Source organism: Juglans regia, chromosome 5 (assembly GCF_001411555.2).
Source record: "Juglans regia cultivar Chandler chromosome 5, Walnut 2.0, whole genome shotgun sequence".
In the NCBI taxonomy this organism is placed as follows: Eukaryota; Viridiplantae; Streptophyta; class Magnoliopsida; order Fagales; family Juglandaceae; genus Juglans; species Juglans regia.
In genome coordinates this window covers 17,383,452-17,394,176 of record NC_049905.1, presented here as the reverse complement: position 1 = coordinate 17,394,176, position 10,725 = coordinate 17,383,452, and the positions used below count along the sequence as shown (strand labels likewise).

Genomic DNA, 10,725 nt, shown 5'->3' with positions numbered 1-10,725 from the left:
TATGTAAATATTTATATTTAAATAAAAGAGTAAAAGTAACAAATTATGTGTTGAATCGTAATGTGTAAAATGATAAATAACATTTTTTTAATTATTTATTATATATTTTTAATGTTTATTTTATGTGTGGTCAGACTCTTTTTTTTAACGAGTGGACCTAATGCTAATTAAAATATTTAATTAAATAAAATATAGTGTAGAGTTAGATTTCAGATTCAATTTAAATTACTATTTGTCTATAGAAAGATATAAAATTAATTATTTTTTAATTTAACTATAAATTAAATTTAAATCAGTATTATTTTTTTAATTCTTTTTAAAAATACTAATTTTAATTAAGAAAAGTTGATATACTGAAAAGGATAAAATTTAAAATTTAAAATAAACTGACAAGCTTGTTTTTTCATTGTTGCACAGCGATTAGGGTCTTCAAGAAATAGTTTGAAAAAACAGAAGCTAGAATTTGTTCTAAGCAGTTGAATATTCTTCAACTGCCACCGGGAAAGCTTTCATACTTCTTCCACATTTTTCAGTAATAATTATGATGCCAGCAGCTATAAACACCACCGCCCCAGGTTGCAGACCGCCTTTGTTTCCAGTGTGTTTTCCTCGTCATAACCCAAGTTTTCTGGCCAACACTGCTCTGTTTTCCGGTTTGTCCCTCGTTTCCACGCTTAACATAAGGACATTTCCACTGCCTGTACGTGCCATTGCGAATTCCAATCAGGTCATCTTCTTGAATTCCACTGTTTGTTGGATTTCTTCATTCATCTTTGCCTGACATTTGGCTGCAATTGGACTTAAATATTTATTTATTAATTTTCATCCTTCTATGTACAATATCTTTGTGTTGGGAAATTTAACTAGTGTTCTTATTAGTAATAAAGTGCAGGTTTCCCCCCGATTAGGTTTACACTCCAGCAATGGAGACTCACAAAGATGGAAAAAAAGTTGTTTTGACTGTATATATATATATGTATGTATGTATGTATGTATGTATGTATTTGAGGTGAATCTTAAGTATTTAGTGTAAAAGTTTTGGCGCTGAGACTCAAATGTTGTCTCAGCAGTTATTATGCATTACAAAATATCGGAACATTGAGAAGGTTATGGGAATTATAATAATATTTCCTCCTTTCTTTCCAAAATCACTCTATACTTAACCACATTGGCCTTTTGAAAGCTTGGAGTATTATTGCTTGCAAACTCACCTGCATCCTTTGGCGTTGCAAAATACCATGTCAACCGATTAACTATCAATGGGATAATTGTATATATTAATACAACTATAGGTTGTATTAGTTTAATCCTATAGGCATCTTTATTGGTTGAATATCAAGCTGAGCTACAAGATACAAGAAACAAGGTTGAGGCTGGAAAAGTAATTGGGTAGCAAAATGAAAGTGAGCTTAGTGAAAATTGAATAGTATGTGCTAGGATTATGATTGAAGCTTTCTTGTTGCAGGATGCGTACATCATTTCAAGCGCATTTCTGTTCATTCTTAGTATTTGAAATCAATTTAGTAATCCATAATTGAAATGAATGCTTCTCTAGGAATACTATCATTTGGCATGATTGGCATGGCATGCCCAACCATCTTGTCTTGAAGTGAAAAAGTATTACTTGCTTTACAGGGTAACTCTGATGGAAGTAATCATAAGAAGGTTTTGAAATCAGCAAATGTATCAACCTTTGCAAAAGGATTATTCAATTTTACTCTGACTAACTTCCTTCCTATAGGTAATGTTGATCATTTTTAAGGGAGTAATAATGATCATATATTCATTATCAGTGGAAGGTGATTTTTAATGGATTTTCCTGATATGAAGTGGGTTGGGATTTACATCATCCTCATTTAAATTCTTGCATGGCTTTGATGCTTCACAATCTCAATTTGCTCAAATGATATATTGAAGGAATTTTTGTATATTGGTGCTAGGCATGATTAACTTTTTTTAGCTCAGGGTGATCTTAATCGGTGTTTGTTGCATGCCTTTGAAATCTGTGCCTTGTCTCATTTGATATATTGGACCGACTTGGTTGAACTCAAATATTCTGCAAATTTTCAGTACTTTTGGTCAAATTTCCACCCCGCCCCAACCACCAGGATTATCATCGTCATTATTATTTCAGTATTTAAAATCATGATTGATATGTATCATGTTGTAAGTAATATATTCCTTTGAAGCTTGATTGCTTTTTTTGTCTTTAGCACTAAAATATTTGTAGAAGTTGAAGGAAATTTATCTTTTGATTCTCAAGATCCTGCTCTCTGATTCTTCTGTTCTTTCTCACAATCAGTTCACTAATCTTGTAACTTAAATTGTAGCTCTAATCAGTGGAGTAGTTTTGGGATTTTCAAATCCGACTCTTGGCTGTCTTGCACACAAATATTCATTGTCAAAATTTAGTACTTGCGGAATTTTCTTTATCTCAGGTGCAGTTCTGTTCATCATGGTTTGTATATTTACATGTCTGTTTCTTGCCTTCCCTGAACTCCTCTTGAATATTTTAGGGCTGAGGTTACGGGGTGGGGAATTTCGAGCAGTTGCAGAAGCATGGCCAGCCGGAATATTTGGGCTGGTATGATCACAAAATTTTTACGAGCCTTCTTTACATTCGAGTTCTTCCCCTCATGCCTTTTATCCAGTTCAAATATTTAATGACATGAAAATATTTGCAAACCCTAGTCAATTTCCATCTTCAGAAATTTTTGATTGATTAGGAGAATTTTATGCCAATTATCATCTGATCAGTCTTAATTTTATCTTAACAAATATTTGAAACCATTACCATGAATTTTCATAATGTGTTCTTGTTCTGATTATCTACTTTTCTAAGTGAAAGCATTACTAAGATTGTTTTCACAAACTGAAATGACTTTTCTATACTGAAATTTGTGGATAGAGTGCATTTCCTACACAAATTCAAGTTTGTAAGGTTGCCTTTTTTAAAGCACATTTTCTTGTTTCAATGCATTCTTTTGTTTATTTAGTTCTCAACTTTTTTAATGTAAAATCACTTCAGCTTGAAACGGCTCGTAGTAAATTTCATTTTTTAAGTAAATAAACTTGGGACATTGAATAATATGATCTGTGGTTCCCTTATTATTCTTTCAATATCTCCAAGAATTATATCTTCTGGTAAAGCAGGGACTGAGGGATTAATTCGTTTTGAGAGTACCTTAGGTTTTCAGTGGGACAAAAAAGGTCATTGCTTCCATTTGATGCTCTGATCATGAGCTATGGTTATAAACATTCATTTTCCAACCATATAGAAAGCTGGTAACTTGTTGCCTATGTTTGTAATAAGTACTGATCTTTAGAATTTGTATGGAGACACAATTTCTATGAGGCCTCAAAACTTTTAGCCGATAGTGGCCTGAATGCTTCTTCAGTTCTTCCCAATCATGTTGATAGATGAGAAGACATATGTTGCTATTTCTAATGGCATGTGCAATTAACTGTTGTACTTGATTGTCCAGGTTTCTATTCTGTTGGTTAGCCCCTTATTCTCCAGGCTGATTTTGCAAGTTCAGCTCACACCTCAGGAGTTTGTAACAGGCATGCTGGCTGAAAACAAAAGCCACTTTCTAGTTTTTTCTTTCTCTCTATGAACCATATAAAAGAATGAATATTTAACTGAAATAGAAATTTTTTGGGCAAAGTTACTGATTGTGAAGCTTCTTGGAACAGGATTGGCGATTTTTAGTTGTATGCCAACAACATTATCTAGTGGAGTTGCACTGACACAGGTTTCCATTTTTACTTTCCTATAGTGCTTTTAGAAAAAATTATGTTATATGCTTTAGGAGGTTAAACATTATATGATTGCAGCTTGTCGGTGGGAACTCCGCTCTTGCTCTTGCAATGACTGTGATATCTAACCTATTGGCCATTTTAACAGTAAGTTTAAACTATCCTTCCTACTATCTACTATTCTTTTTTGGCCCACTTAGTACCTATACTAAATATGCTCTGTACTTCTTATGATTAATTTATTCATCTTTCTTTCATGTCTATAATTCAAGAAAGCATTGGAGGGAAGAAGAATGAATGCAAGTTCTATTGTATATTGACTTCAAGATTATTTTAGCTTCCATTATGATCTAATGTGGTTTATTGTATTAGTATAATGGTAACTTTCATTTCGATAAGAAAAGACTCAGCTAATTTTTCATCATCATTATGCACGTAGGATTAATGTACTGGTTACAGTCCAAACAGTGACATTTGTGGTGATATTCCATTCCTAAAACTTTTTCTGATCATGTCCTTCTGTGGAAAGGGGAAAATTGCAGACACAAGTAGCAATTTCGTTTCTAGGCCAAAGAGAAAGCTTGTTTACATTACCCTTGCTTGTTGGCTAGTAGTCCTACCATAGGTCAGATTTTCCTTGCTCTCTTCATTTGTTGGTGATTCTATTTATGTGTCCTTGAAAGCTAGATACAAATGGTCAAATTTTGTAATTGCAATATGTTGATCTAGATGATATCCTCAGAACTTGTTCCTGGTTATTTCGTTATAACATAAATTTTCCAGAATATATTGCTTTCTGTTTTTTAATATGTATGTATTTATATCCCTTATTCATGTTGTGAATGTTTTTTTTATAATTGCTGGCATTGAGACATGTTATGCTAAGTAGAAAGTTTCTTGAACTTTTCTTTTTCAGCTTTTATGCTTTATTCTTTTTTGGTTTATCTTTGTTTTAAGCTATTTTTGTACAATTGGACCTCAGGCATTTCATTAGTAAGAGAAGAGGTATGATTTATTACATGTATTTATTGATGAACCATTAGAATTTATGTTTATCACTCTATTTATTCTTTTAAACAATAAAACTTAATGCTAAAATTTATGGTTCATCTAACGGAATGCCTGCCAGATAATGAAAGAAGTTTACTACGACTTTATCTGCACTATTTTGCTGTTATTATTCGTCTAAGCATCATTCTCTTGCCTATGCTCGAGAAAATAGATGAAAAGTAGTTCATACTTTTTCACTAGACCTTTTCTACTACACATACATATTTTCCTTGCAAGAAATTTGTGTTTGTTCTTAGATGAACTCCCATAGAATCTGCTTTCACTGCTAGAAATACAAAAATATCGGTTACTCAGATATACAGTGGATCTGCAATATTTTTCTGTTTGTATATTTTTTGGGTTTCATTTCTGTCTTTTTGCTGGAATAGCATGATAATGTTTATCTTACAATGCAGGTGCCATTTTGGATCTCAAATGTTTTTGCTGATGGTTTTGGTGTATCCATTCCAACAGGGGAGCTATTTTGGAGTCTTATTTTCACTCTTCTCGTTCCTTTGGTTTTGGGAAAGGTTCCTTCCTTGCCTCTATCTCAAGCTATCACACTGAAGTAGGCATTATTTTGGTGCCTAACAAAATAGGATTTAATCCATCTCCTAGTTGACTCAGAAAAACCCAATCAAATAGTCACATTCACAATCTTGCCCTAACATTTAACCTGATACCTGTAAAAGTTCTGAACAAGTAAAGGAAAAGACAAGAATCTACATCTTTTACATAACTGGCACAGTGAACAGTACAAATGCTTCAGGAAATTCAGTAGAAATACAGAAATATATATTACTTTCCTTTGGATCAAGAAAGTAACATCATTTAACCCTCGACACAAAATTTAATTTTAAACTTCTAATTATAAGGAAATTTGTTGCACTTGATTAAGGTCTAACTGCATGGAATTTGGATTTGAGTAATTAAATGATCATCGGGGTAAACTGATGATTTAAATATCTTATACGAGTTCCACCGTGGGGAGTGATTATAGCTTTTTGCTAAATCTTCATTATCATTAGGATCACATTTAGGAGCGACCCCCAGTGGACTATGGAGGATCATTGTGCTTGTCAATGCATTTTAGTCTGTCTTCTACATGATCCAGTGTAAAATATCACAGCTGAGCTAACAGTTCACTTAAATAGCAGCTTACAGGAAGGCTAATCTTTATCTGGCCTTTAAGTTTTGAGAAATGATTTGTACAAGCTCCAAATAAACAAGCCCCGTGCAAGCCTTTGTAAAAAGTGGACCCCACCTTGAAAAAATGTAAAAAAAAAAAACCATTCTTTTTTAGTGGGACCCACTTTTTTATAAAGGGCCTACACGGGACTTGTCTATTTGGGACTTTTACCTAGCATTACTCGTAAGTTTTTTATTAGATTAAAATTCTCTGTAGGATCGATCATTTTGTTTAACAATGTTATCGCAAACGTCATATGTTTCAGAAGTTCAAGTCTCTTCGCAAGGGGTAAAAGAATTGAATAAACTATAAAAGGAAGCAATAATTAAGTGTGCAACAAACTAATTGTATATTATCTGTAACAAAATTTTAGAACTGTCTTACTGATATACTAGTGTTTCTTTCTTCAATTCACAATTTCTCCTGTCTTTTATTTATTTTTTTCTTTTTGTGGATTGCAACACATTATAATAATATAGTAGTTCTATTTGAAGGTCTTTACACCATACATTATCCACATGGCATAATTTGATTTGCAAAATTCAAATTTTAAAACTTATGTCCCAAATCAAATTATGCCACGTGGATGATGTGTGGTGTAAAGGCCTTCAAATAGAATTATTCATAATGATATGGTTCAACTTCACCAATTTTATCATGAGCCTTGTGGTTACTCAGTTTGCAGGGTTTTTATGTGATTTTCCATTGACAGGTAGTGCGAAATATGTTGAAAGGTAAAAGTTCTATTTGTCTTCATTTTTTTCCTTTGACAATTGTAACCTTTTTGGTGTAGAAAAAGATGAAAAATTCCCTCTTTACCTCCTGAAAATATCTATGATGTTGTTAGACTAAAAAGGATAAGATATTTTCCTCCACTTCGAAAGGAATGTGTAATCATTTGATTTGTTTAACTATATTCAAGTATCACCTTTTATAGTAATGCACATAAATGCATTTTCAGACTTCCATTGTACTGTGAGTTGTATCAAATAAGCAGAACTTCTTGCATGTATGCCTGCTATGGAATCTGTTGTAAATTTGTTCTGGAATTAGGCGATTATAGATGAAAAAAAAAAAAAGAGAAATTGAAGACAGTTTAATATTGTTCAGCAATATGCCTATGTCCACAGGACAGCTGCATAACAATCTATCTGGGGTTACAGATGACTTGTATTTTTTGTGTATCAGCCTCAAAACTCTAACCTACCACATTGAATTTCCCAAAATACATTTAACTTATTGCGGATGCTACCTTAGTGTCCTCCCTGGGCATTATATGATATGTATAAGCCAATATCTCCCTGACACTTAGCAGTCTGCCAGAGTCCCAAGCAAGACTTGCTGTTCTCCCAAACATTATTCCTCCCAATTGGCCATCTTCTCGACAGGACCAAAAGTCCTATTCCTCCGGAATTTCATGTATCAAATTACTCTGTCCAATCTTGGCTGGAATATATGCCACCGTCTCCAAAAGAATGATATGGTTTTGATTAGCCAGATAATGAGTGCATCTGTTGCAAAAGGATAGCATACGACTCTTTATTGTTTCTTAAATACCTCTAGCTATCATAATTTTTATTTCCCCAAAATATCTGACTATGATTGGTTTATAGGTCTGGCAACATATATTGATCAGAATCAAAGGATTTTCTCAATGATGAGTACTGTCCTTCTTAGTCTTGTAAGCATTTGATCTTCTTTTGACTTGGACTACTGGGCCTTTTCTACCTTTTCAACAAATGATCTTTTTTCCTGTCATTTAGAGAAATGAATAAAAATACAGTCTTATGCTGAATGGTCTGCACTGAGGTCTAACTTATCAGTGTACCTCCCTGATATTGTGAAGTCGAGACTCAAGCTTATGTTTGCTTTTTTCATGCACTATCGAATAGAAGATACCCTCTAAGGAAACAGGTTCCTCAGGTGAATGATATACCACCAAAGACTAAGATTTATAATTGAATGTGTAGTTAGGATAGTAAGAGTCAAGAAGAGTAAATGTCTTTGAAGTTTTTTAGAAGTCCTTACAAAGGCAACGATTTCGAAGCCTTTGCAACTTCTTTATAAAAATCAGAACTTGTTTCTTTGGAAAGGCATAATCTCAATGGACCTTTATTGTTCGTTTGTTCATTTGCATTTTACCTTCATTCTGTAAGGATTTTGTCAATATCTTTTATAAGCTATTACTGATTCTCTCTACCTTGTTCTAGACGCCATGGATGCAAGTAAGCAAGTCAAGACCCTTGATTTTAATGTTAAAGCCAAAAGGATTTATTGAAGCTATGGGAATGGGAATGTGAGTTCTTCATATTGCAATTAGATGTTCTTTCTGGTCAATCTGTTTGTTTCTACTTCCAAGTTATTCTCTCTTTCACAAAAGGAATTGGAAATGAAATTAACTTACATACTTGCCATATTTAACTTTTGTTATTTGCTTGTGTCATAACAGAGCACGTGCTTTCTGTCAGTTGAAATTGAACCTTGCCTTGCTCTAGACCAACAAATAGCTATTGGTTACCATGACATGTTTCCCTGAATATATATTGAGGAAAACATGTCAAATTTTGAACTTTTTACACCCAACTTAAGCCCTTACAATTTTTTAGGTTGACACGTTAAATGAAGGGTTTTAGGAGTCTCCCTCTGCTATAGTATTTCCAGATGGCTTTCAATTAAGTTATTTTTGGTTAACAAGGTAAGAGATATGGTAAAATAAAAAATCTGTATCTGACAATGATTATAATCTTCATTTGTTTGCAGACTTGTGCACCTCACCCTTCTGGTTTTTAACGCCATTGCAGTAAAGTGCATGTCAGCCAGCTTTGGTGGTAGAGAATCCATTTTTTCAAAGAAAGAGAATTTCCGCGCTCTCTTAATAGTTTGTAGCCAGGTTGGTTGATTAGCAGTGAATGATTTTATCCATTAACTACATTTTGCTATACATCTACATTGTCAAATGAGGGAAGAAATGGTTTCATCATGGTTGACATTTGTTGAAACAAATTTGAAAAATAGAACTCAAATATTAAATACTGATCGATATCCATATACCTATTGCTTAACCATCCTATGCATATAGCTATCATATCAGAAGGCTCTAATCCTGTCTGGGTTGACATATGCCTGAATGGATTGCCTAAAATGATCTGCCATTGTGGGTTGGTTGTTCCATACTCTCTGTTGGTCACCAGTGCAAATGCAATTTTATTCTTAGTGCATTGCAGTTAACAATGTAATTTTGTAAAATGAGTATTTGGGTTTTACAAAGTCACCTTATTATGTAGAAAGCTCTGCTCATCGTTGTAGCTGTAGTGGATCAGCTCAGTGGTGTAGTTGGTGAATCAGGGCTGTTAGTTCTTCCTTGTGTTGTGGCACATATTAACCAGGTTCCTGTCATCTAACTTTTCCTCTCTCACAAGAATTTTTCCTTTTCTTTCCATTTTTCTTTCTTGTTTTACTGATTAAGCAAGTCTTCGAAAGAACGTTTTCTACTTACACTATAAATTATTGGTGCAGGTCATCATTGATTCAGTATTAGTAAACTTTTGGCTCTGGAAAGATCAGTCATACAACAAAGATTTTGAAGCATGAGCCTTCTTAGTTGATATGCATTTTGCAAATTTGTTGTGCTTTTCAGCATTAAACTCATAATAATTTTTTAAGGAGATAAAATTACATAACCCCCCCCAAAAAAAAAAAAATTGAAAGCCCTTGGTAAGTATTATTTGCTTCTGTATCATGCACATCTTTAAGAAACTGAAACAAATCCTTAAAGTTGGACCATCCATGTCCAATGACTTGAATCTGTTTTAAGAATTACATTCAGCAACTCCAAATCAATCACCAAAACTTATCCCTTTCGAACCTAAACTTTGTTTGAGATTAAAAAAAAAAAATGTAAAGGTTTTTAACCATAGAACAAGCAGAGCATTTTGAAATTGAAAGGTGTTCTTGGCAAATATGACACCATTTTGATGCACATAATTTGATAGCTACCCCCTTAATCTTTGCTAGTAATTATTGCATTCGTGTGTTTCTTATAATATTTTATGCAATTTGTTATCTTTTGGATGTGATTGATCAAGTTAATATATATATATATATATATATATATATACACACACACACATATAATATTGAATTAATAAGGTGCACTTATTGTAAACTCTTTGTTGAGGGTCTGTGCATCCTCGGGATTAGTCACAAAGAAGTTCTTGGAGCCTAGTATGTGTGTATGTATGTATATATATACTAGGGAAAGGCCCCGGGTGTGTTAGTCCCAGGGTGCACCTAATATAATGATTTAAATAATAATAAAAAAAAAAGTGAATAAGTCAGTAGTTTATTTGTTTGGAAAATGAAAATATAAGGTTAAAGAAAAACAAAAAATCAAGATTAAAATAAATCTAAACTTCAGCAAAGTATAAATATTGGTCTGCATCCATATTAGATTATCTATTCACTCTATATATAATAATAAAATATTATTAATTTAATAATTTTTTTTATTTTTATTTTTATCACATTTTATAGTTCTACTAATTAAAATATTAATAATAATTATATTCTAATCAAATTAATGGTATTCAATATTAATATTAATAATAACTATATTCTATCAAGGATATTTTGGTAAAACATAATCTTTCATTAAATTTTATAAGGGAGCTACACGTCAAATGGTAAGGGTATTAATGACCTTTTGGTAAAACAAGATCCTTCATTAA

At 32.7% G+C, this 10,725-nt stretch overlaps 1 protein-coding gene across 1 annotated transcript; it reads left to right on the top strand.

Annotated features, from left to right (window-relative positions):
* The first annotated feature begins 403 nt into the window (after window positions 1-403).
* LOC109017689 (probable sodium/metabolite cotransporter BASS4, chloroplastic) lies at window positions 404-9,801 on the top strand. Its single transcript, XM_035690496.1, has 14 exons — window positions 404-727; window positions 1,636-1,741; window positions 2,331-2,438; window positions 2,517-2,584; window positions 3,486-3,564; window positions 3,697-3,755; window positions 3,838-3,906; window positions 5,226-5,339; window positions 6,711-6,732; window positions 7,612-7,679; window positions 8,209-8,294; window positions 8,759-8,888; window positions 9,283-9,384; window positions 9,515-9,801. The coding sequence occupies exons 1-14, from the start codon at window positions 542-544 to the stop codon at window positions 9,587-9,589; spliced, it is 1,272 nt and encodes a 423-aa protein (XP_035546389.1). The 5' UTR covers window positions 404-541; the 3' UTR covers window positions 9,590-9,801.
* The last annotated feature ends 924 nt before the right edge of the window (window positions 9,802-10,725 follow it).

Coding starts and splice junctions, on each gene's coding strand:
- LOC109017689 (XM_035690496.1), top strand. CDS start 542: ATGATGCCAGCAGCTATAAACACCACCGCCCCAGGTTGCAGACCGCCT. Junction 5,340..6,710: donor TTCCTTTGGTTTTGGGAAAG/GTTCCTTCCTTG, acceptor TTCCATTGACAG/GTAGTGCGAAATATGTTGAA. Junction 8,295..8,758: donor GAAGCTATGGGAATGGGAAT/GTGAGTTCTTCA, acceptor ATTTGTTTGCAG/ACTTGTGCACCTCACCCTTC.